Source organism: Ranitomeya variabilis, chromosome 2, assembly GCF_051348905.1.
Source record: "Ranitomeya variabilis isolate aRanVar5 chromosome 2, aRanVar5.hap1, whole genome shotgun sequence".
NCBI lineage: Eukaryota > Metazoa > Chordata > Amphibia > Anura > Dendrobatidae > Ranitomeya > Ranitomeya variabilis.
In genome coordinates, this window is record NC_135233.1 from 234,130,110 (window position 1) to 234,152,090 (window position 21,981).

General features: G+C 42.3%; 1 protein-coding gene across 7 annotated transcripts in view; it reads right to left on the minus strand.

Annotated features, from left to right (window-relative positions):
• Window positions 1-21,981, minus strand: part of ZNF618 (zinc finger protein 618) — a 229,253-nt gene that overhangs the window by 24,718 nt on the left and 182,554 nt on the right. For all 7 annotated transcript variants that reach the window (XM_077284028.1, XM_077284025.1, XM_077284026.1 and 4 more), the window contains 6 exons: window positions 10,352-10,589; window positions 9,993-10,133; window positions 9,664-9,804; window positions 9,334-9,441; window positions 8,856-8,933; window positions 5,252-5,290 (listed from right to left, as the gene is read on the minus strand). In XM_077284028.1, coding sequence (XP_077140143.1) covers window positions 5,252-5,290; window positions 8,856-8,933; window positions 9,334-9,441; window positions 9,664-9,804; window positions 9,993-10,133; window positions 10,352-10,589 — 745 coding nt within the window. The remainder of the gene's footprint in view (window positions 1-5,251; window positions 5,291-8,855; window positions 8,934-9,333; window positions 9,442-9,663; window positions 9,805-9,992; window positions 10,134-10,351; window positions 10,590-21,981) is intronic.

Genomic DNA, 21,981 nt, shown 5'->3' on the forward strand with positions numbered 1-21,981 from the left:
ACCAGGTATTGGTACTTTTGGCAGTGTGGACAGGTGCCAAGTCCTGCTGGAGAATTAAATTTCCATCTCCAATAAGCTTGTCGGCAGAGGGAAGCATTGAGTGCTCTATAATTTCCTAGTAGACGGCTGCACTGACTTTGGTCTTGATAAAACACAGTGGACCTACACCAGCAGATGACATGACTCCCCAAACCATCACTGATTGTGGAAACTTCACACTAGACTTCAAGAAGCTTGGATTATGGCCTCTTCACTTCCTCCAGACTCTGGGACCTTGATTTCCAAATTAAATGCAAAATTTACTTTTATCTAAAAACAACACCTTAGACCACTGAGCAACAACAGTCCAGTTCTTTTTCTCCTTGGCCCAGGTAAGAAGATTCTGGTGTTGTCTTTTGGTCATGAGTGGCTTGACATGAGGAATGTGACACTTGTAGCCCATGTCCTGGATACGGCTGTGTGTAGTGGCTCTTGAAGCAATGACTCCAGCAGCAGTGCACTCCTTGTAAATCTCCTCAAAATTTTTGAATAGCCTTTTCTTAACAATCCTTTCAAGGCTGCGCTTATCCCGGTTGCCTGGGCACCTTTTTCTACCACACCTTTTCCTTCCACTCAACTCTCCATTAATATGCTGGTATACAGCACTCTGAACAGCCAGCTTCTTTAGCAATGACCTTTTGTGGCTTACCCTCCTTGTGGAGTGTGTCAATGACTGCCTTCTGGACATCTGTCATGTCAGCAGTCTTCCCCATGATTGTGGAGCCTACTGAAACAGACTAAGGGACATTTTTAAACGCTTAGGAAGACTTTGCAGGTGTTTTAGTTAATTTACTGAGATAATGACTTTTGGGTATTCATTGGCTGTAAGCCATAATCATCAACATTAACAGAAATAAACACGTGAAATAGATCACTCTGCTTTTAATGACTCTATATAATATAGGAGTTTCACTTTTTGTATTCAAGAACTGAAATAAATTAACTTTTTGATGATATTCTAATTTGAAGCACCTGTATAAACCCCCTCCAGCCTTACTGGCCGTCACACAGTTCATTTATGGGGAACTATAATTTCTGCAATATGGAGGAGTGACACTTACCCACATGAGTAGACATGGAACAACGTGAAGCAGACATGGCGGGAGCAGAGAGGAATCACATCTACTTAATATCTACGCTCTATGCTACGAGTGAAAACACAGTGTTTCATTGCCCGAGACCTAGATTTTCTTGTGCAATTGGCCCTAAGGGCTTAGGGACATAGCTCCAAGGTGATGGCATCTATTGGTACAGATGGATAATCGTTTACGACTATGTTTTGAAAGGATTATCCTAATATTATGTAAAGGGGAGAAATGGTGAGGGATTCTGTCCTTATTACCACCTACAGCCCATCTCAAAACTGACCATTTACCATTTAAAGGGTTTGGTCCACAAAAATACATTTACCTCTATCCTTGATCCCTGTGGACTCCAACAGTTCACTAGAATGTCTGTGTCATGTCCTCCATTGAAAGGAGCAGGAGTGAGTGTCCACGGTCGCCCCAGAACCAAACAGGGTACACAGGACCCCTGTTCTCATTACCAGTTGGGAGTCCCAATGGTGTCGATCATACATTTATCACCAATAATGATTACATGGGCCTTTTATATGCAAACACTTTGTAACCAGAATTGTCTCCTGTAATTTTTGATTTTGGGGTCAACCTTGGTTTGGGGGTACAATACTGTATTCCCTCCCATCTAGTGCATAGGCAGAACATGGTATAGGGTAAGGACATGTTCAAAAATAATAATGGGGTTAACACAAACATGACTATATGAGATGGTAGTGAAAACGGGCCGGAGTGGGCCATATGGGAGCACTTAAAGAGGACCGGTCACTTACCATAAATATATATTATTTTACCTGCTGTAAATGCCACTGTTCCCCTGAATCCAGCGATGATTTTCTTTTGTTCCTGCACCTCTCTGTTCCTGAGATATGGCCTCCTCCTCTGTGAATACAAATCTAGACCCATTTAAAAAAAAAAGTGGGTGTGGTCCTCATTTGTTGTCTGCAGGCATCTTCTTGAAGACCACGCCCACTTGGCTAGAAGACTAGATTTACATACAGGGAAGAAGAGGCTGTATCTCAGGAACAGAGAAGCGTAGGAGCAAAAGAAAAACAACTCCAGATTCAAGAGCATATCAGCATTTACACCAACATAATAAATTACACATTTCTGTCACGTCCCACGTCCTCCTTAATAGGTCATAATACAGTAAAATATTAGGATTGCTGGGAGTCCGACCAATCTATAGAACAGCAACATGCAGGGATAAGCTAGCATGGCAGTTCAGGGTCCTCGACAGTCAGATCCTCACCAATCACCAAGTATCTACCTTCAATAGTTCTCATCGGCCCACTGCTCAGCTTCAGTTTTTACGTCTAAATACACTCTGTAAACTGCTTTAATTATAGCCTCATCTTGTAACGAGCTTGATTTATCAAAACCTTTTCTTATCCAGAGCTGCATTCACAATTCAGAGCTGAAATCTCTCAGCATTGCCTGCTTGCAGTTTTCTTGTGACTCGCATTCTGGGGAGTGTCACTAGTCGTTGTGGGAAAAACTAATTGCCACCTGCATTATAGGAGGCAAGCTACGGGTAAATTGTCAACTAGATGACCGTTTCCAATGACAAAATAACAGAATTGTGAATACAGCTCTGGGAATAATATGCAGTATTAAAATGCCCAAAACATAAAAAAGCAAAATACCAAATTGGAAAGAAAACATTATTTCTAATCCAGTCAAATCCTTAATGTGTCCTGTTTTTTGTGCCCAAAATTCAGTTCTGCAAAAGGAGGATGACCATACTTACCTCACTTTCCTACCGCCTGACAGTACAGCCCAGCGATCACACAGCAGGACTATTAATGTATGTTTTATGTATAATGCAGCTACAGAACCATAAAGGGATGCGTGTAAAAGATCTAATATGGTACTGGAAGCAGAGGGTGGAAACATGCCCCATCACTATCAATGGGACTGACAGATGGCAGGGCACATGGCCTGTTTGCCTCCGTCAGCCACAGCCGCTAGACCGTCGCTTGCTGAGGTCATGTAGGGAGGAGGGACAGGGTTTAGGAAGCCCAATTCTAGTGATCGGGGGGTCCCAACGTTGCCGTATCATGATCACACATGATATACCCTTATCCCATTGCCACAATATATCCATATACATTCATGGCCAAAAGTGTTGGCACCATTAAGTATTTACCGGTATACCCAAAAATGATTACAATTACACATGTTTTGTTATACACACATTTATTTCCATTGTGTGTATTGGAACAACACAAAAAAAGAACAGAGAAAAAAGGCAAATTGGAGACAATTTCACACAAAACCCCAATAATGGGTTAGACAAAATTGTCGGCACCTTTCCAAAATTGTGGGTAAACAACTTTATCTCAAGCATGTGATGCTCGTTCAAACTTACCTGAGGCAAGTTACAGGTGTCGGTGTAATTTTGAAATTTGTGACCCTGTTAAAGGGACTCTGTCAGCTCAATTTAGCAGTATATTAAAATGATTTCTTACCGGTGAGATGGGCGGCGTATCCTCTTTATTTCTGCACCCCGTCCGTCCCTGTTTTCCGCAAGAGTATGCGTGCGCCATAGTTGGCACGAGCGCCATGCAGTCTTCAGTGGCGCACGCGCAGTATGCTTTGCCCAACTGCGGGCAAAGCCGAAAAGCATTACTGCGCATGCGTACTATGTCCTGGAACACAGCAAAATACTTAGGGCACATAGAGCGTGGGCGCATGCGCAGTAATGCTTTTCGGCTTTGCCCGCAGTAGTGCAAAGCATACTGCGCGTGCGCCACCGAAGACTGCATGGCGCACGCGCCAACTATGGCGCACGCATACTCTTATTCCCGAAAATAATGTGGAAAACAGGGACGGACGGGGTGGAGAAATAAAGAGTATACGCCGCCCATCTGACCGGTAAGAAATCATTTTAATATCCCGCCAAATTGAGCTGACAGAGTCCCTTTAAATTTGGCAATATTGAGATTGTCTGTTGATTTAAATTGATGATAGGACCAGCGGTGGACACCGCGTTCGCAGGCGCCACTGTGGCATGCAGCACTATGTTTGAATACAGGCTTAAACACCATCGTTCCTCTCTTCTAAAAGATTTTCCGATCTAGTGGTCTTACTGAGAACTACTGATGCACTCAGTCAATTTGAATCATTACATACTGATGAAGGTCTGAAGCAAGATCGAAACGTTTTACTACAGTGAATCACATTAAAATCATGTTTGATCACTTAAGATTGACTGTGTACAAGGCATCATGAAATCTGAAGATTACCAAAGGATTTTGGGTCGCAGTGTAGTACCCAGTGTCAGAAAGCTGGGTTTGTGTCTAAGGTCATTGGTCTTCCAGCAGGACAATGACCCAAACATATTTCAAGACACACCCAGAAATGGATGGAAACAAAGCGCTGGAGAGTTCTGAAGTGGCAGCAATGAGTCTAAATCTAAATCCAGTTGAACACTTGCGGCGAGATCTTAAAATTTATGTTGTGTGAAGTCGCCTTCATTTCTGAGAGACCTGGAGCAGTTTGTAAGAAGAGTGCTCCAAAATTCCAGTTGAGACGTGGAAGAAGCTTGTTGATGAATATAGGAAGCGATTGATTGCAGTTATTTATGCCAAAGGGCGGGCAACCAAATATTAAGTTGAGGGTGACAAAAATTTAGTTTGGTCCATTTTTGGGGTTTTGTGTGAAATTATGTCCAATTTGCCTTTTTTTTCTCGTTTTTTTTGTGTTGTTCCAATACACACAAAGGAATAAAACATGTGTATAATAAAACATGTGTAACTGTAATAATTTCCTGAGAGAAATACTTCATTTTCTGGCCATGACTGTAGGTAAAGCTCAGGCTACATCTACATGGATACATTGCAACAAACCAACTGGAATCCTATCCGCATCTGAATAGAAATAAGAATCTCAAAGATCTTGAACAATAAAGTAAACAGAGTAAACTAGAAATGTGCAGAACTTTTCATTGGCCAGAGATTCATGGACGGACCAAGTTTCATAAATGATAAATAATCATGAAACACTTTGTTGTTTTTTTTGTTTTTTTTGGGGGGGGGTCCTTGCCATCATCAGTTATAATGCAAACAATAATGGCAGTGAGCATCATGTGTGAGACCCAAATGACATCGGAATTAAAGGACTGGCATACTTACTTCCCTGTACGACCCCCTCCACCGATGCAACTTCATTGTCTGAGAGGAAATCAGAAAGATGGAAATTTAAAAAAGAATAATATATATATATGTGGCATAGTGCGCTTCAATACAATTATTTACTGATTGGTGGCAGGACCCCAACAATTCCTATGGACTACAGAGTTAAGCCAATAGCAACCAATTCCTGAGGGTCGTACTCTCACTAATTAGTCTGGTATGCTAAGATGGGCATATCCCTTTAAATCGCAATATGAGATAGGTTTGCAGGATGGCCTCAAGCCAATCAGCATCTGTCAGCTTGAAAGAAACATTTTCAGGAAAATTCCTGCATATCCACAATGGTGAAATCAAGAACTTTCTGAATATTTCCTGCGCTGCAACACAAGGTCAAGTTAGTTGCTGTAAAATTGCAGCATTACCACGTCTTCTTGGAAACGTTACAATTTACTTACAGGAAATAAAAAAAAAATGTCAGCAAGCTTGTAAAAAGCTTAAAAAAACAACATCACATGGTCAAATAGGGCTGTACTACTGCAACTGACCACTGGGGGTGCTGCAGAATTGAAGCAGGAGTCTGTATCCTGCGCTCATGCCTTCTGCTGCGGGGACAGGTGAGATCTTTGCCACGGCTGATATCGAGACTTGGCTGGAAAACAATCTGTAACAAAGTTCTCGGAGGCGGTTTTTCATCTACCATCTCAAAGTGTGAATCTGTCAGCGATATATTAGTGGGGTTTGAAGATAATCTTTTTGATGTAGCGAGATCCATTAATAATCTAAAAGATTCCAATAAAGCGCCTCTCTCATCCTGATGAATTTGCCGCCCGTATCTGCTCTTCTAATTACAATATCTCGCACAACCCATTCGTTTTCCGAGTCTTTTATCTCATTATGGGCAGATAGGATTTAATTACACATTTTAATCACTGAGCGCCTCCAAAACACAATGAGGAAGATGTGATGTCGCCTCTAGTCTGAGGGACAGACAATGCCGTTTACTACCAGAGCTGCGCTCTCTGAAGCTTCCTCCATGGCGCCATCTGCAGGCTGTGCAATCAGTAGTGACCGGCCGAGTCTGCGAGAACTAAAGTGCATCTTTGCTGAAGGGCTATTTCCACTGCAGCCATGTATGGCACCTCCGCAGGAGAGGATAGATGCAGGTCCCAACTTTTACACATCTCCAGAACAGTCCACCCATAGATGGACACATGTCACACCTCGCATCTACCTTTGGGACCCCTGTCCTGAAGACGGATTCCCTCACTGCACCTGCAGATAAGTCATAAATTACCAGGGTGAGAAGATGCCTTTATCTGTGCTCAGCCCGGGCTATTAGAACACGGGGACTACCTCCTATGACATACAGTTGTCCTCAAAAGTTTACATACCCCAGCAGAATTTTTGCTTTCTTGGCCTTTTTTCAGAGAATATGAATGATTACACCAAAACTTTTTCTCCACTCATGGTTAGTGGTTGGGTAAACCATTTATTGTCAAACTACTGTGTTTTCTCTTTTTAAATCATAATGACAACCCAAAACATCCAAATGACCCTGATCAAAGGTTCACATACCCCATTTCTTAATACCGTGTATTGTTCCCACTAACATCAATGACAGCTTGAAGTCTTTTGTGGTAGTTGTGGATGAGGTTCTTTATTTTCTCAGATGGTAAAACTGCCCACTCTTCTTGGCAAAAAAAGCCTACAGTTCCTGTAAATTCCTGGGCTGTCTAGCATGAACTGCGTGCTTGAGATCTCCCCAGAGTGGCTCAATAATATTAATAGCCTCGGAAGGGGCCATGTATATTGGCACCCCCCAGGCTAAAAACATCAGCTCTCAGCTGCCCCAGAAATGGCACATCTGATAGATGCGCCAATGCTAGCACTTAGCCTCGCTCTTACCACTTGCCCTGTAGCGGTGGCAAGTGGGGTAATATTTGTGGGGTTGATGTCACCTTTGTATTATCCGGTAACATCAAGCCCACAGGTTAGTAATGGAGAAACGTCTATAAGACACCTATCCATTACTAATCCTATAGTTATATGGTAAATAAAGACACAGCCAGAATAAAGTCCTTTAATTGAAATAATAGCACAGACTCCTTATTGAATCTTAATTTACCATACTTACTGCATCGCCTAATCCCCGAATCCCTCCATCTCCTGCAACAAAAATAAAATAATAAACTAACATAAATACTCCCTGTCCGACGTAGTCCATTTACTGAGTGTCCCACAACGATCTCACGTGTAGAACAGTTGCATTGGGAGATGTGACCGCTCTACCCGGAGTCTGGTGATACACTGACAGGAGGTAATCGCTTCTGCAGTGCATCACAGAGTTCACCGAAGCTCATGCTCTCACTTACAGCACCGCTACGTGAGAATTTTCTCATGCAGCGGTGCCGCAAGTGACAGCACGAAATCCAGTTAACTCTCACGGTGGCGCAGTGATACACTGACAGGAGGTGATTCTCCCACAGTGTATCACCAGAGGCCAGGTAGAGCGGTCACATCTTCCGATATGACTGTTCTACACTTGAGATCGTCGTGGGACACTCGATATTAAATGAACTACGGCAGAAAGGTAAGTACATGTTGGTTTATTATTTTATTTTTGCTGCAGGAGACGCGGGTGTCAGGGATTAAGTGTTTGGTGAGTATGAATGTTTTTTTATTGTTTTACAATTGAACATAGTCGCCGGATGATGGGACTACTATCCCATCATCAGCTCATGCTGTCACTTTTATATGTGACAGCAGACATAGCCGGATGGGAGTAGAAGACCCATCAGACGATGCCTGGCTACACGCAGACAGACACCCTCAGACAGACACGCACATATTCTCCGCCCACTCACATTCTCCGCCCACACATTCTTCCTCCTTCCTTTCTGCAGTGTTTTTGGCACATAAATCCACAGCAAATCCACAAACCTTTTTACACCTGCGGTTTAGCTGTGGATTTGATTGACTCAACGCAGGTCAATGGGGGCAGAAATGCTGCAGATCCGCAGAAAGAATTGAAATGCTGTGGAAAATAAAAAGCTGCGAATCAGTGCGGAATTTTCCGCAGCATGTGCACACCAATTCTGGATTCCCACTGATTAACTTTGCTTGAGCTACCCTTTGCGCATTTGGTGCAAATCCGTGCGGAAAAAAAACGCTGCGGATCCACAACAAAATCCGCAACGTGTGCACATAGCCTAAGGTAGAAAGACCATTAGTATTTTATTCCCTAGTGGTGTAGAGTAAAAGTGGATATGAGCAGCAGGTGGAGTGGTGTGTAAGTGCTGTAACAGGTCACAATGGAGAGTCATTAGTAACTTTACAGCCTGGTTCGGTGGCTGCCGTGGCCTCCGTCCCTTCATTGTCTGCCCTGAGCTATTATACACAATGGTCATAAAGCGGTGCGGAATATGTTGGCGCTATATAAATAAAGATTATTATTAGATCAATGTAATTATTTTTTGCAGATAATGAAATCCTTTCTCCGCAGTGATGCAGGGCGAGTGCCCTTTCCTATGACACACACTGATTAAACTGAACCGGGCAATTACAGAGAAGGAGGAGACACGATGTGTCGTGCGGCAGTAATTACCTATGTGCGCTCGGACATGAGTCTGGAAACAGTTGTAATATTTGTACTTTTTCCTACAAATTCCACATTCGTAAGAACCTGGAAAAAGAAAAAGATGAGAAAAAGACCTTTAAGTGGGGTGATGCTCTGGAGCCATTAATGTTAGTGGACATAATGGCGACTAATAATGTGAATGTGGAGCCACAAGAGGCAACGGCCTGACGGTCAGCAGAGATCCAATGTTGGATTCTGGGCATCCACGTTCAGCATCATTGGTTGCCACAGTGCAGGCACTGATGACTTTGTGCTGCCAGGACATGAGTGCAGCTGACAAACATGGTGTGCAGTCAACAGGACAGGTGCACAATACCTACTGGTTGTGCACCTGTCGATGCAGAGGGGAGAGGTGACACAGGGTGCCATGAATGGCTGCATCCACAGTACTTTTGATGATGACCAGTATGGCAGCACTGGCTGTTGTCCTGTTCCCACTGCTCACCTGGAGAAGATGTGCTGATTCTTGGCGGGATGCTGCGTGGACGGCTGCCGCCGCTCCAGGAGGCTTCTCTGCTCACTACTACTGTATGTCTCTCTGGAGAGTCTGCAACTGGTGGGAATATCCACAGGTGGAAAAAAAAAGTACAGAAGAATTCATATTAGATGGGACAAAAACAGCAAAAAACAGAAATGTGGTCAGCGCGATTGTCAATCCCCTTCTGCCACTCGTAGTTCTGACCATAAACACTGCCCCCGCCAAAAGGGTGGGGAAGGGAAGGACCCCAAAAGTTTTTCTAAGGGTTGCCCTCATGATTACTATCGCTCCACTCACCAATATTCTGCTGGTTGTGGTTTTCTCCAATCACCACACAGATTTCAGCGGGCACCTTTTCGGCGCCATCTTCCTTCTTCTCGGCAGCATTTTTAGCCTTTTGTTTCCACAGCACAGGCTGGAGAACATCTTCAGATTTTTCTGGTGGGAATATCCACAGGAGGAAATAAAAAAAAAAAGGACAGAATAATTCATATTGTATTGGACAAAAACAGCAAATCCAAAGCTCAAAGTTCTGGCCATATACACTGTCCCAGCCCCCCTGGGGCAAAAAGGACCCAACAAATTTATTTAAGGATTGTCCTCAAGGATAGCATCGCTCCTCTCACCATTTTTCTGCTGAGTGTGGTTTTCTCCGATCACCACACAAATTTCAGCGGGCTTCTTCTCAGTGCCATCTTCCATCTTCTTCTCGGCAGCATTTTTGGCCTTGTGTTTCCACGGCCCAGGGTGAACATCTCCAGGTTTTTCTGGAATATCCAGAGATGGAAAAAAAAGGACATAATTCATATTAGATCAGATAAAACAGCTAAAGACAGATATGTGGTCCGTGCATTTGTCGACCCCCCCCCCTCTCCCCTGCACATATGTCTGGCTAAAAACAATGTCCCTGCTACAGGGGTGGGGCAAAAAGGACCCCAGTAATTTTTCTAAGGGTTGTCCTTATAGTTACAATCGCTCCACTCACCAATATTCTGCTGGTTGTGGTTTTCTCCAATCACCACGCAGATTTCAGCAGGCACCTTTTTGGCGCCACCATCTGTCTTCTTCCCGGCAGCATTTTTGGCCTCCTGATTCCACAGCGCAGGCTGGAGAACATATTCAGGTTTTTCTGTTTTCACCGTCACATCTTTCGTACTCATGGTCCACGCACTTTGGGATGAATGAAGTAAGGGTCTCACTCTCCCCCTTGGATGGCACACTCCCTGGAAAAACACAGCATAAGGTCTGCGATGACCAAAATTGAAAATCATAAAAGCCCCTAAAGAATTAGAAAAACATGGCGGCTCCCTTCCAGAACTACGCCACCCTGGTCTATAGATTTTGGCTGCTTCTCCGACTCAGTTTCATTGGTGTGAATGGGGATGAACTGCAATACCATACACAACTTGTAGAGAAATGTGGTGCTAGTTTTTGACAAAGATAGCCATGTTATCTATTCCTGGATACCTGTCCGGTTACAGAGACCCCCATCGCACCCGAGATGGACGTGTGGATCGCTGCACAATATAGGATTTACGATACCTTTTACCCGAGTCCTGGGAGCAGAAATCATTGGAGGCCTCTGACCTCCTTTCCGTCTGTGGTTCACAATTAATAATGAAATATCAGAAGGAACCCCTGTGAAACCTCCACAGGTCCATACTGGTCTTGACTAATAACCAGGGATATGATTGTTTTAATGCGAGTGTCGTATTTTCTGTGGTACTGCTTCTGAATGCGTTCATTTATAAAACCAGACATTTAGATGTTGCATCATTGCTTGGACATTGGGTCTGTGTCTATGCGGTACATGGAAACGTCTTGGAGAAGAAACCCTGAAATTTCAGTAAAAATGGTGCTTAGAGGAGCGGTCCAGTCCAGTCTATAGGACACTAGCCATAGGCTAAAGATAGCGTCCCCCACCCCTGGAGGACCCAACATGGCAATGCATTAGATGGAAATCCTATTTATGCATGGAGTATTATGTAATGCTTCATTTCACCTGCGGTGGTGCTGTGGGGAATTCAAACACCTGCTGCCGAACATTTTGGAGCAGATCACAGTGATCATCTTATCATTAGAAGACTAAAATGAGTATCCTAAGTGGACAATGCCAGGTCCTGCTCCAGGCGGGGGGGGGAATCCATTGACAGTATGGCAGATAAACATTACACAAGGGTGGCTAGAGTCTGCCGAAAAGCGAGCCGCTGGTACCTAGCAGATCTTCCCGTTCTGCCTCGCACATTTCTATCAGCTCTATTAGGACATGGACAGGTTTAATCTTCATTCACTACTGTGGCGGGTTACGGGTTTTGTTTTCACCTCCACTATATATTACATAAAAATACAAAATTCCATTTGCTTGAGTTACAAGTACAAGAAATATTGTGTTAGTGCAAGAGACGGCAGCACAATCTCCACGTTTCTATATAAGGCCCCGAGGTATCATTTGCTCAAGGAGCCCATTTAGGAATCCAGTTATTCTCCTTACACAATGGAATATTCAGACTCGGCTCAGACCGCAGCCAATGATTTCTAGTGGAAAAATTTCAAGAGCTGGGGGGAATTTTCCACTGATGTATATTTCTGTCAATTTCATTTTTTTCCATTTCTATAAATTACATGTCAAAAGGGAAAATGTAAAATGTAAAAAAAAACAAAACAAAAAAAACTGATTGCATCCATGAGCAGCAGGGATAAATTTGTATGAAAGATTTTGCATGAATCAAGACAAAAAAAATGTGGTTAGGAAAATAGTATGCAAATGATATCGCAAAATTGTAAAGAATAGATCAGGTTATTTATTTATTTATTTTTAGCCTGAGGCGGTTTACTAAAATGTAAAGCAGGAGGAGGAAAATATTACCATGTGCATCTCATTGAAAATTTGCTCTAGAAAAACTGGGAATAAAATAAAATGAAAAATAAAACATTGACTTCTGCCAGATAAAAGATCATGGTCGGAAGTGATTTTTTTCACCCTTCTGATACAAAATTGGCAAAAGCAAATGCTAGGAAATGCCAACTCCATCATAAAAAATGCTCCATATTCAAAAGTCTCCCTCCAAATACATTAAATAAGCCTTCTTTCATCTGCAATAACACAAAAAACACAGACATAGAAAAACAATGGAAAATTATAAACTAAAAAAAAAAAAAAAAGTAAAACAAAAACAAATAAGAAAACAAAAGATGTGTACAACGTAAAAAATGTAAAAAAACACAACATAAGAAAAAGTTAGACAACAATACATGATGCATAAAATGAAATGTAAAAACGCACTAAAAAAAACTACAAAAGCGACAAAAATACAACAAAATAAACATTAGAAAAGCACAATATAATCAATGTAAAAATATAACAATGTCAACATTTTAGAAAGACCACAAAAACAAGGGAAAAAAAAATGTACTAGAAAAAATTTACACAATATTTTTTAATTTGTTTCAATTTACCCCAATTTGAGCAAATTGCTCAAAACAAATACAATAAAACTACATTAATCTTCTAATAAAATTCGCTCCAAAAAAAAAAAAAAAAAAATCAGTAACCAACATGAAAGGTTTAATGCTGAAAAATAGCCCAACCCCCACAGCTCCAAAAAATATATAATTTTTTTTTCTAGGTATAAAACCCCCACCCCAAAACAAACCGTGCAATGAGAGAGGCATGACAATCTCTAAAGATAGTGTACATTTCACAAAGGCCGCCCCACCCCCTCGCCCATTGTCCGCTAATTTATACAAATGTTCGGATGGTAATATATGCGCGGTATGAGGCGCGGGGTGGAAAGGTCGCCTATTTTCTTCACTCATTTTAATAATCCTAATTAATTTAAATTAGAACATATCATTATTTCTGTAGCATGAATATTTATTAAAACCCTATGGAGAAAAGATAAGAAAGAGCGATCAGTCATCGAGCAGAAAAGGATTGAGCCCAAAACTTAAAAAAAAAAAATAGTGTATATAAAAATATCTATCTGGCTGCAGATTCACAAAGGGGGGGAAAAGGCTTTATAATGAGGATATATGCCATTCTTGTGAACTTTGCCGATCGTGTTCAGAGAATAGAAAAGGGCACAAAATCTGCTGATCTACAAAAAAGTTTTTTATTTTGCTATGGCCAGAAATCAAGTGAGACCATCAAACCAATGACGGACTGAATGTAATTTTGGGCACAATAAACGACCTACCCAGCCCTCTTCTCAGGTGTCAATGATCGCCATGCTAGTAATGGTTGGCATTAAGACTCTGTGCTTCACGTCTATGACCCGATCAGTGGCGCCACTCTTCTCCTGATCTGCGGTCATGCTCCAAACCCGTCCACTACTTCACCCTTGCTGCACAAAGTCAGACAGTCCAATGAAAGAACATTAATAATCTGCCTGTTCCTGGTCCTATTGGTTCTGTAATCTGCTAAGTTTTAGTCTATCAATGGCTCCCAACTCACAGAGCTTCAGCTGTTGAATATCTACAGCCCCCTCCAGATAGATAGATAAATCAAGTGCCTGTCACATGCCTGCTTAGGTCCTGGGAACCCCCTCCCCCCTCTAATAGCCAGAAAAGTGATCTGCTCTGCTGATCTCAAACCATCTGACTAGCAGCCATGTAATACTCTGCTTCTCCAATAGTGGCCACTGTGGGGAAAATGCCTCTCCAACTCTTGCCAGGAGCATGATTGGAGGCGATCAGTTGATCACAAGTGTGACTCCCAGAATATAAAGGTAAATCTATAACATTGTATTCATTAAATTATTGGATTAGTTTCCTTTTTTTTGTATTCTTTTCTAAACCGTTTTTTTGTTTTTTCTTTTTTTAAATTCAGAGGTGAAAAAAAAAATAAAATTACTAAACAAAAAGAAACCCCATCTGCATTTTAAATTGTACAAGCCTCGTAACCGCATCACAAATTCATGCAACGAAAGAATAGGTCTGTTACAATTTTTCCTCCTCGCCAATGATTCTTACAAAATAAAACCTTTTTTAATTTAAATGCTAATGCACTGAATTAAATTTTAATAACAGAGGAAATTGAAAAGCTGAGCAGGAATATTGGAAATAAATCCAGGCAGAAACAGCAGAAATTAAAAATTCTAGTATGTGGGATGATGGCAGTTAAGCTATTTTATAGGATTACATTTTTTTCATTTTTGAAAGCAGAAGAAGAAGAAGAAAAAAATCAGATCTTGCTGACTACAGAGTATTAAATCCACAGAGCTGTGATTTATTATACTCCCTTCCCAAGGGAACGGGCCTCTCTTTCATGTTGAAATATTTCATAAATTTCAAGACAGCATAAATTCTTAATTTAGAGTTATAGAGGTCACATTTAATGTACTCATGAAATTCAGAAATATTAAAGGAATAGCAACCATTGAGCCGGAGATTCATGCGGGGAAAAAAAAATAGATTTTGATGAACAGCGAAAAATTTTAAAATATTTCAGACAACCCAATTTTTTACTTGGACATTTGGAGCTGAGAATAGAGTAATTGTTTCTTATTTTTTTTGTAAATCGTGTAAAAAAAATCTAATCAGTGGGAATGTATCAGCAGTGTGATTTTTTAATTTAAATTTAAAACAGTTTACCAATGTGATCTGTCAATTTTGTTTCAAATGTGTTATTTTCAGGTTGTAGATTTTTTTTTGTATTTATAGTTCATAATTATGGGGGCAACATCGTGCCTGTGCCGTTATTACAGGCATTTAGAGATATGGGTCAGCACGGTGGCTCAGTGGTTAGCACTGCAGCCTTGGGGTCCTGGGTTCAAATCCCAAGGACAACATCTGCAAGGAGTATGTTCTCCCTGTATTTGCGTGGGTTTCCTCCGGGTTCTCTGTTTCCTCCCACACTCCAAAGACATACTGATAGGGAATCTAGATTGTGAGCCCCAATGGGGACAGCGATGATGATGTCTGCAGAGCGCTGTGGAATTAATGGGGCAATATAAGTGAGTAAAATAAATATGCTTTATAGCACCCACACGGACCATAGGAGGCTGCAGACTTGCGATAACTCATTGATCTCTGTAGGAGAGACTTGTGGGCATGCTCTGTGTGCTGTGCAGAGGTCATTGCGCAGGGAGGAAGATTGGGGTCGCTGACTCACATTTGTCGATTCACAAATTTCTCACTCTACAGAATTATAATTAAGGAGGGAATGCACCCTTTAATAAAAATGGGATGAAATACCACCTATAACCAAGAATTGTGCCGTTTCTGGAAGAAAGGAGATGTTTTTCGATTCCCTAAGGGTACGTGTCCACGTTCAGGATGGCCGGCGCTTTTGACAGGGCAGAAAACCAGCTCCGCCCAAAGCTCCGACCCCTTCTGTAGATGCGATGATGCCGGATGTATTCATTGCACACATCCGGCATCATCGCACCCCACACATAGGGCCTTGTGTTTTACCTTGCGGCGGCGCAGTGGCGCCACAAGGTAAACGGACATGCTGCGATCTAAAAAGACGCGCCGCATGTCCGGAATCGCAGGGCCGCCGGGTGCGTGTTACCACGCATAGTGGAGACGGGATTTCATAAAATCCCCTCCACTATGCTGTAACATCTGGATGCTGCGTGTTTGACGCTGCGGCTCTACGCAGCGTCAAACACGCAGCGTTTCCTGAACGTGGAAACATACCCTTACAAATTCTTACACAAAACACTGCAGGCAAAATTAGAACATTGTATTATGTCTGGGGCAGAGCCTGAGAGGGAGGAGCATGATATTACAAGGAGTCTCTTGTGCCATGCTCCACCCCTGAGGTCCTGCACTAGGCATAAAAAGGGGTATATTGGCTAACAGAAGCCATAACCCAAATGTGATCAGCCAGAGTCACAGAACCTGAAGCTGCTCAAAGTTTACCAACACGGAGACGACAGTGTGGCCATCAGAGCATGGTGGGAGTTGTAGTGTTGAAAAAACTGAGGAGCCGAAGGTAGGGAAACTCTTGAGTAGTCTAACAAAAACTATGGGGGAACAACTAATTATTGCAGGGGTGGGGAACCTCAGGCCCCCAGGTCAATTACGGCCCTCGATGACCTTTTATCAGGCTCCCGAGCAGATTCTCGGTGTATTTTGATTACAACCAGCTCATTCATTTCTTCTTGCTCTGTTAGCACACACATGCAGTGTTCACCACTGAACACTGAAGGGCATGCAATGAAAGATTACGTCCCGACACCAATGCCGGAGTCAGGATGGACTTTGTGGGTGGAGTTTGTAGGATGGTATAAATGTCCAAATGACCCTTGGCAGAAAAAAAAAAAAAAAAGATTCCCCACCCCTGAATTATTGGCATATCAAATATCCTCTAATATTCATACATATGAAAAGTGTCCCACAAAGAATCAAGAACTAGTACAATAATACAAAAAATAAGTCCGGATCAAAACATTAAACTAAATTCAAAATCAATTTTGACAATACATTTTTAATCTTTTTTAAATTATTAAATTTACATTTTTTTGTGACTTTTTTTAAACGAAGCTTTTGTTGTCAGCACAAGCGCTCTCCGTAAGTAGAATGATAGGAATTTAAGTTTTGGAAGCCAAAGGGTACAAAACAAAACAAAACAAAAAAAATCTGACAACTTTTGTATGAATGCTGTTGGAATTCAGGCGCCACCGCTCACAGTCCGGCTTTTATTTGGTAAATTCCTTGCAGCAGCAAATTCCTCAAAAGCACAAGCGAAAACTTCAAAAAGTTCAAGAATGTGCCAGAAACAGACAGAAAAAAAAGAAACTAGAAATCATGGCAGCTGAAGAGAACAAGGACTACTTCTCCATCATCCCTTAAATGATGGGAATTATCCCAGCACTGCACCTTTGCCCAGTTTATTTTTCACTTTTTGAATGCTCTTCCCATCATGCCTCAGGGCAGAGGATTCTGGTGGGAAGAGCGTTCTCTGATGCTCATGAATTTTTATATGAGCTGTTAAAAATCTGAGTTTTCCTGAAAACCACCTGGAATAACATTATGAGATAAGAGGAAAATAACTCTATTGCTATGAGCAGCAGATAACGATGCATTTCTAAATCAGTTGGAAAGTTCTCATATAAAAGTGGAGTGGAGTTGTCATTGAAATACACTGAAAGCTCATGTGTAGTGATGGAACAACCGGAACAGTAAAATTCGGGGTCTGTAGCGAACACCTAGTGTCCATGCACAAACGTGATAACACAGACTTCTACTGAAGCCAAGGTCACCTGTAAAAGACCAAAAAAAAAACCACTATCAGTATAATTTATAGAAACTTTTCCATTACTAACCCCTGGGCTTGATGTCAGCAACCATAAAACAGCCGACATCAACCCCAAAGCTATTACCCCACTTGCCACCGAAATAGGTCAAGCGGAAGAGCTGGGCAAATAATAGGCATTTCTGGGGCTGCTGTTGGCTGCTATTTTTAGGCTGGGGAGGGCCACTATCTAAGTCCCCTTCCCAGTCTGAGAATACCAGCCCCAGCTATCTGCTTTAGCTTGGCTTCTTGTAAAAAATAGGGGTGGGGGGGGACCCCACAGCGTTTTTTTAATTTGAGTAATAACAAAAAAATCAAGGAAACAAAAAAACACAACATGTGGGGACCCCTCTATTCTTCATAACCAGCCATGATAAATCTGACAGCTGTGGGTTGTAGCCCGGGTTCGGATTCGAGTACTGTTCTAGTACCCAAGCCAATCATTTTTTAAAATGATTGGACGAATTTGCTGGACCCGAAAATTCCACAGGTTCGCCCATCTCTACTCCTGTGCACTACAGTACAATGGCTCCGTGCAGCTACTGAGTTAGTATGGTCCTTTATGTAGACTTACTTGATTGCTCACTTTTTACAGTCCAACAAATCAGGACGCGCCCCATCAAACACCATATAACGAGGGAATATGCACACAAGATCCTGTATTTTTTTTCTCTCACTGGATCTACCTAATCATTTTGACTGATGCAGCTTTCGATATGCAAGCAGCTGCCTGTCAAGAACCAAAAATCTCTCTTCGTCAGAGTGAAATGTGGGTCAGCTCATCCCTTGGGCTCATCAGTGCTATTTTAACAGCCTTGATACCTGCATTATTTTTAGGAGAGGTCTTGCTATACACGTTCCCCACATACTTAATTTCCGCTAAATATTCTACTACTTGTTGCGACCCACCAGGGTGACTGAAAGCAAAAACTTAGGGGTCCTCTGTTCAGGATCAGCGTGACTTGGCCGGGGTGGAGAGTGGTTACCAGGATCGTCTCTCCCATCCGGAGGACCTGTCCTGTATTATACATACTCCCCATTCATTAGGATGAGTACTGTGTAATACCCAATGTCTCCTAGTGGCGGCACTGTAGGAAAATTGAACACTTGCTCCCAAGGTTTATACATAGATCATTTGATTGTAGCAGGTGGACATGCTGTGATCAGCTTATTGCCAAAGGATCTTTCTAACAAGTAGGAACAGTCCAAAACGGAGAACCCTTTTAATATCGTAAGTTTTCAACTCTCTCTCTTTAGCCAACAATAAAACCAGTGTTTAAAGCCCCAACCCAAAACACACAGCTTTTCAGAGTCCCTACAACACGTACCTGTCCTTAAGCCTTGTCATACTGGCATGGTGTACGTTCAATTCACCAAGATCCGCACCTGTACTGCCAAGAAAAGGGTCAGTATTGACTTGGACTCAATGTCCCCATGACAACTCTGCTGTGCCCAGCACGAGACAGAAGTGTTGTTATGGGACAAAGACCTAAAGAGCTGCAGACCTAGGGTTTGTCCCCAATCTATCTTTCTATACATGTATGTATATTTTAAATATCAGTCGGCATATAATACATTCAGGTGTCTTATTTTGATGTTTTGCTTTAGTATTCTTTATTATTTTTAGTGGTTTTATGTTTCGTCTACGATAACCTAGGCTTAAGAATGATTTTTTTTTTTTTTTATCTTTCCTCGCACATCAGATATTTATTAAATGCCCCCAGAAAATCCCACCACATCAGGTCTTCTTACTGAGACGCCAGAATAGATGAACTCTTAACCTCAAACTCCAAAATTAGCCACGAAGTCTTAGGAGCGGAGATTACTCGGCATTTAGCACGACAGCGGCAATAAGGTAACTCTGGACTTCACCCTTCTAGTCCTTAAAATAAAAAACTACGAGGTGTAAACGGAGGTCCGGACAGACGGAGAAGTGTCACAGAGTCATGCGTTTCCCTAAAATCAGGAACTCTTCAGACGACAATGGCAGACTGTATAGGAAGACATGACGCCCCCCCAGGGTGATGCATGTGGATGATTAGGAGAGTAGTTCAGACATACTGTGTAGTACTATGGTGGAGGTGAAACTCCCAGGGATCTCCCTTGGGTCTGATTTCCTTTCTGTAGTTGTTGGCAAACATGGTTGATACGACATAAGAAAGAATAGAGGCTGCCGGACGAGTGTCTACGAGCAGGGTATGCAGGTATTTGAAAGCAGCAAAATCGAAAAACTACACATAAATAAGTAACAACAAAAAATTAAATTTCTAAAAATGAATGCAATCACCCTAAACGGGGAACATCTGCCACGTTTTATTCACATAAACAAAATAATGCAAATTGAAGTGCAAAGAACAGTAAGGAAATTGCCGAGTGCTACAGGCGATATCCTCCACGGCCGGAGGTCGAAAGTGTAACGTAACCCTGCAGTCATGCACGGCGGAGGAAAAGAAGTCTTTGATACACTGCCGAGTTTTCCCACCTACAAAGAATTGAGAGGTCTGTAATTTTTATCATAGGTAGGTAACTGTGAGAGACAGAATCTAACAATAAAAAACAAAAAATCACATTGAATGATTTTTACATAATTAATTTGCATTTTATTGCATGAAATAAGTATTTGATACAATAGAAAAAGACAACTCAATATTTGATATAGAAACCTTTGTTTGCAATTACAGAGGTCAGATGTTTCCCGTAGTTCTTTACCTAGTTTGCACAAACTGCAGCAGGGATTTTGTCCCTCTCCTCCATACAGATCTTCTCCAGATTTTTAAGGTTTCAGGGCTGTCACTGGCAACACTGAGTTTCAGCTCCCTCCAAAGATTTTCTATTGGGCTCAGGTCTGGAGACTGGCTAGTCCACTCCAGGATCTTGAAATGCTTCTTACGGAGCCACTACTTAGTTGCCCTGACTGTGTGTTTTGGGTTATTGTCATGCTGGGAGACCCAGCCACGACCCATCTTCAATGCTCTTACTGAGGGAAGGAGGTTGTTGGCCAATATCTCACAATACATGACCACATCCATCCTCACTTCAATATAGTGCGGTCGTCCTGTCCCCTTTGCAAAAAGCACCCCCCAAAGTATGATGTTTCCACCACTATGTTTCACGGTTGGGATGGTGTTTTTGGGGTTGTACTCATCCTTCTACCTCAAAACACTGTGGTCCCACCTCTCTTCAGGTCATTGACCAGGTCATCCAGTGTAGTTCTGGGTCAATTCCTGACCTTTCTCAGAATCATGCTTACTCCACAAGGTGAGATCTTGCATGAAGCCTCAGACCATGGAAGACTGACATCTTGTGTTTCATCTTGTCATTGTAGTTTTGTGTTTCTTCCATTTTCTAATAATTGTGCCAACAATTGATGTCTTCTCACCAAGCTGCTTGCCTGTAACCTGTAGCCCATTCCAGCCTTGTGCAGGTCTATTATTTTGTCCCTGGCGTCCTTAGACAGCTCTTTGGCCTTGGCCAGGGTGGAGAGGTTCGAGTGTGATTAATTGATTGTGTGGACAAGTGTCATTTATACAGGTAACGAGTTCAAACAGGTGAAATTAAAGGGAACCTGTCACCACTAAAATCGAAGGTGAACTAACCCCACCGGCATCAGGGGCTTATCTGCAGCATTCTGTAATGCTGTAGATAAGCCCCCAATGTAACCTGAAAGATGAGAAAAAGAGGTTAAATTATACTCACCTGGGAAGGGGGGCGGTCCGATCCAATGGGCGTCGCGGTCCGGTCCGGGGCCTCCCATCTTCTTACGATGACGTCCTCTTTTTGTCTTCACGCTCTGGCGCAGGCGTACTTTGTCTGCCCTGTTAAGGACAGAGCAAAGTACTGCAGTGCGCAGGCGCTGGGCCTCTCTGACCTTTCCCGGTGCCTGCGCACTGCAGTACTTTGCTCTGCCCTCAACAGGGCAGACAAAGTACGCCTGCGCCGGAGCGTGAAGACAAGAAGAGGACGTCATCGTAAGAAGATGGGAGGCCCCGGACCGGACCGCAACACCCATCGGACCGGATCGGACCGCGACGCCCATCGGATCGGACCGCCCAGGTGAGTATAATCTAACCTCTTTTTCTCATCTTTCAGGTAACATCGGGGGCTTATCTACAGCATTACAGAATTACAGCATTACAGAATTACAGGCTTAGCTCACATTCGATTTTGGGGGTGACAGGTTCCCTTTAATACAGGTAATTAGTGCAGAGTAGGAGAGCTTCCTAAAGAGAAACTAACAGGTCTGTGATAACCAAAATTCTTGTTGGTTAGTAGGTGATCAAAAACTTATTTCATGCAATAAAATGCTATTTAATTATATAAAAATCATACTATGTGATTTTCTGGATTTATTTTTTAGATTCTGTTATTTTTAG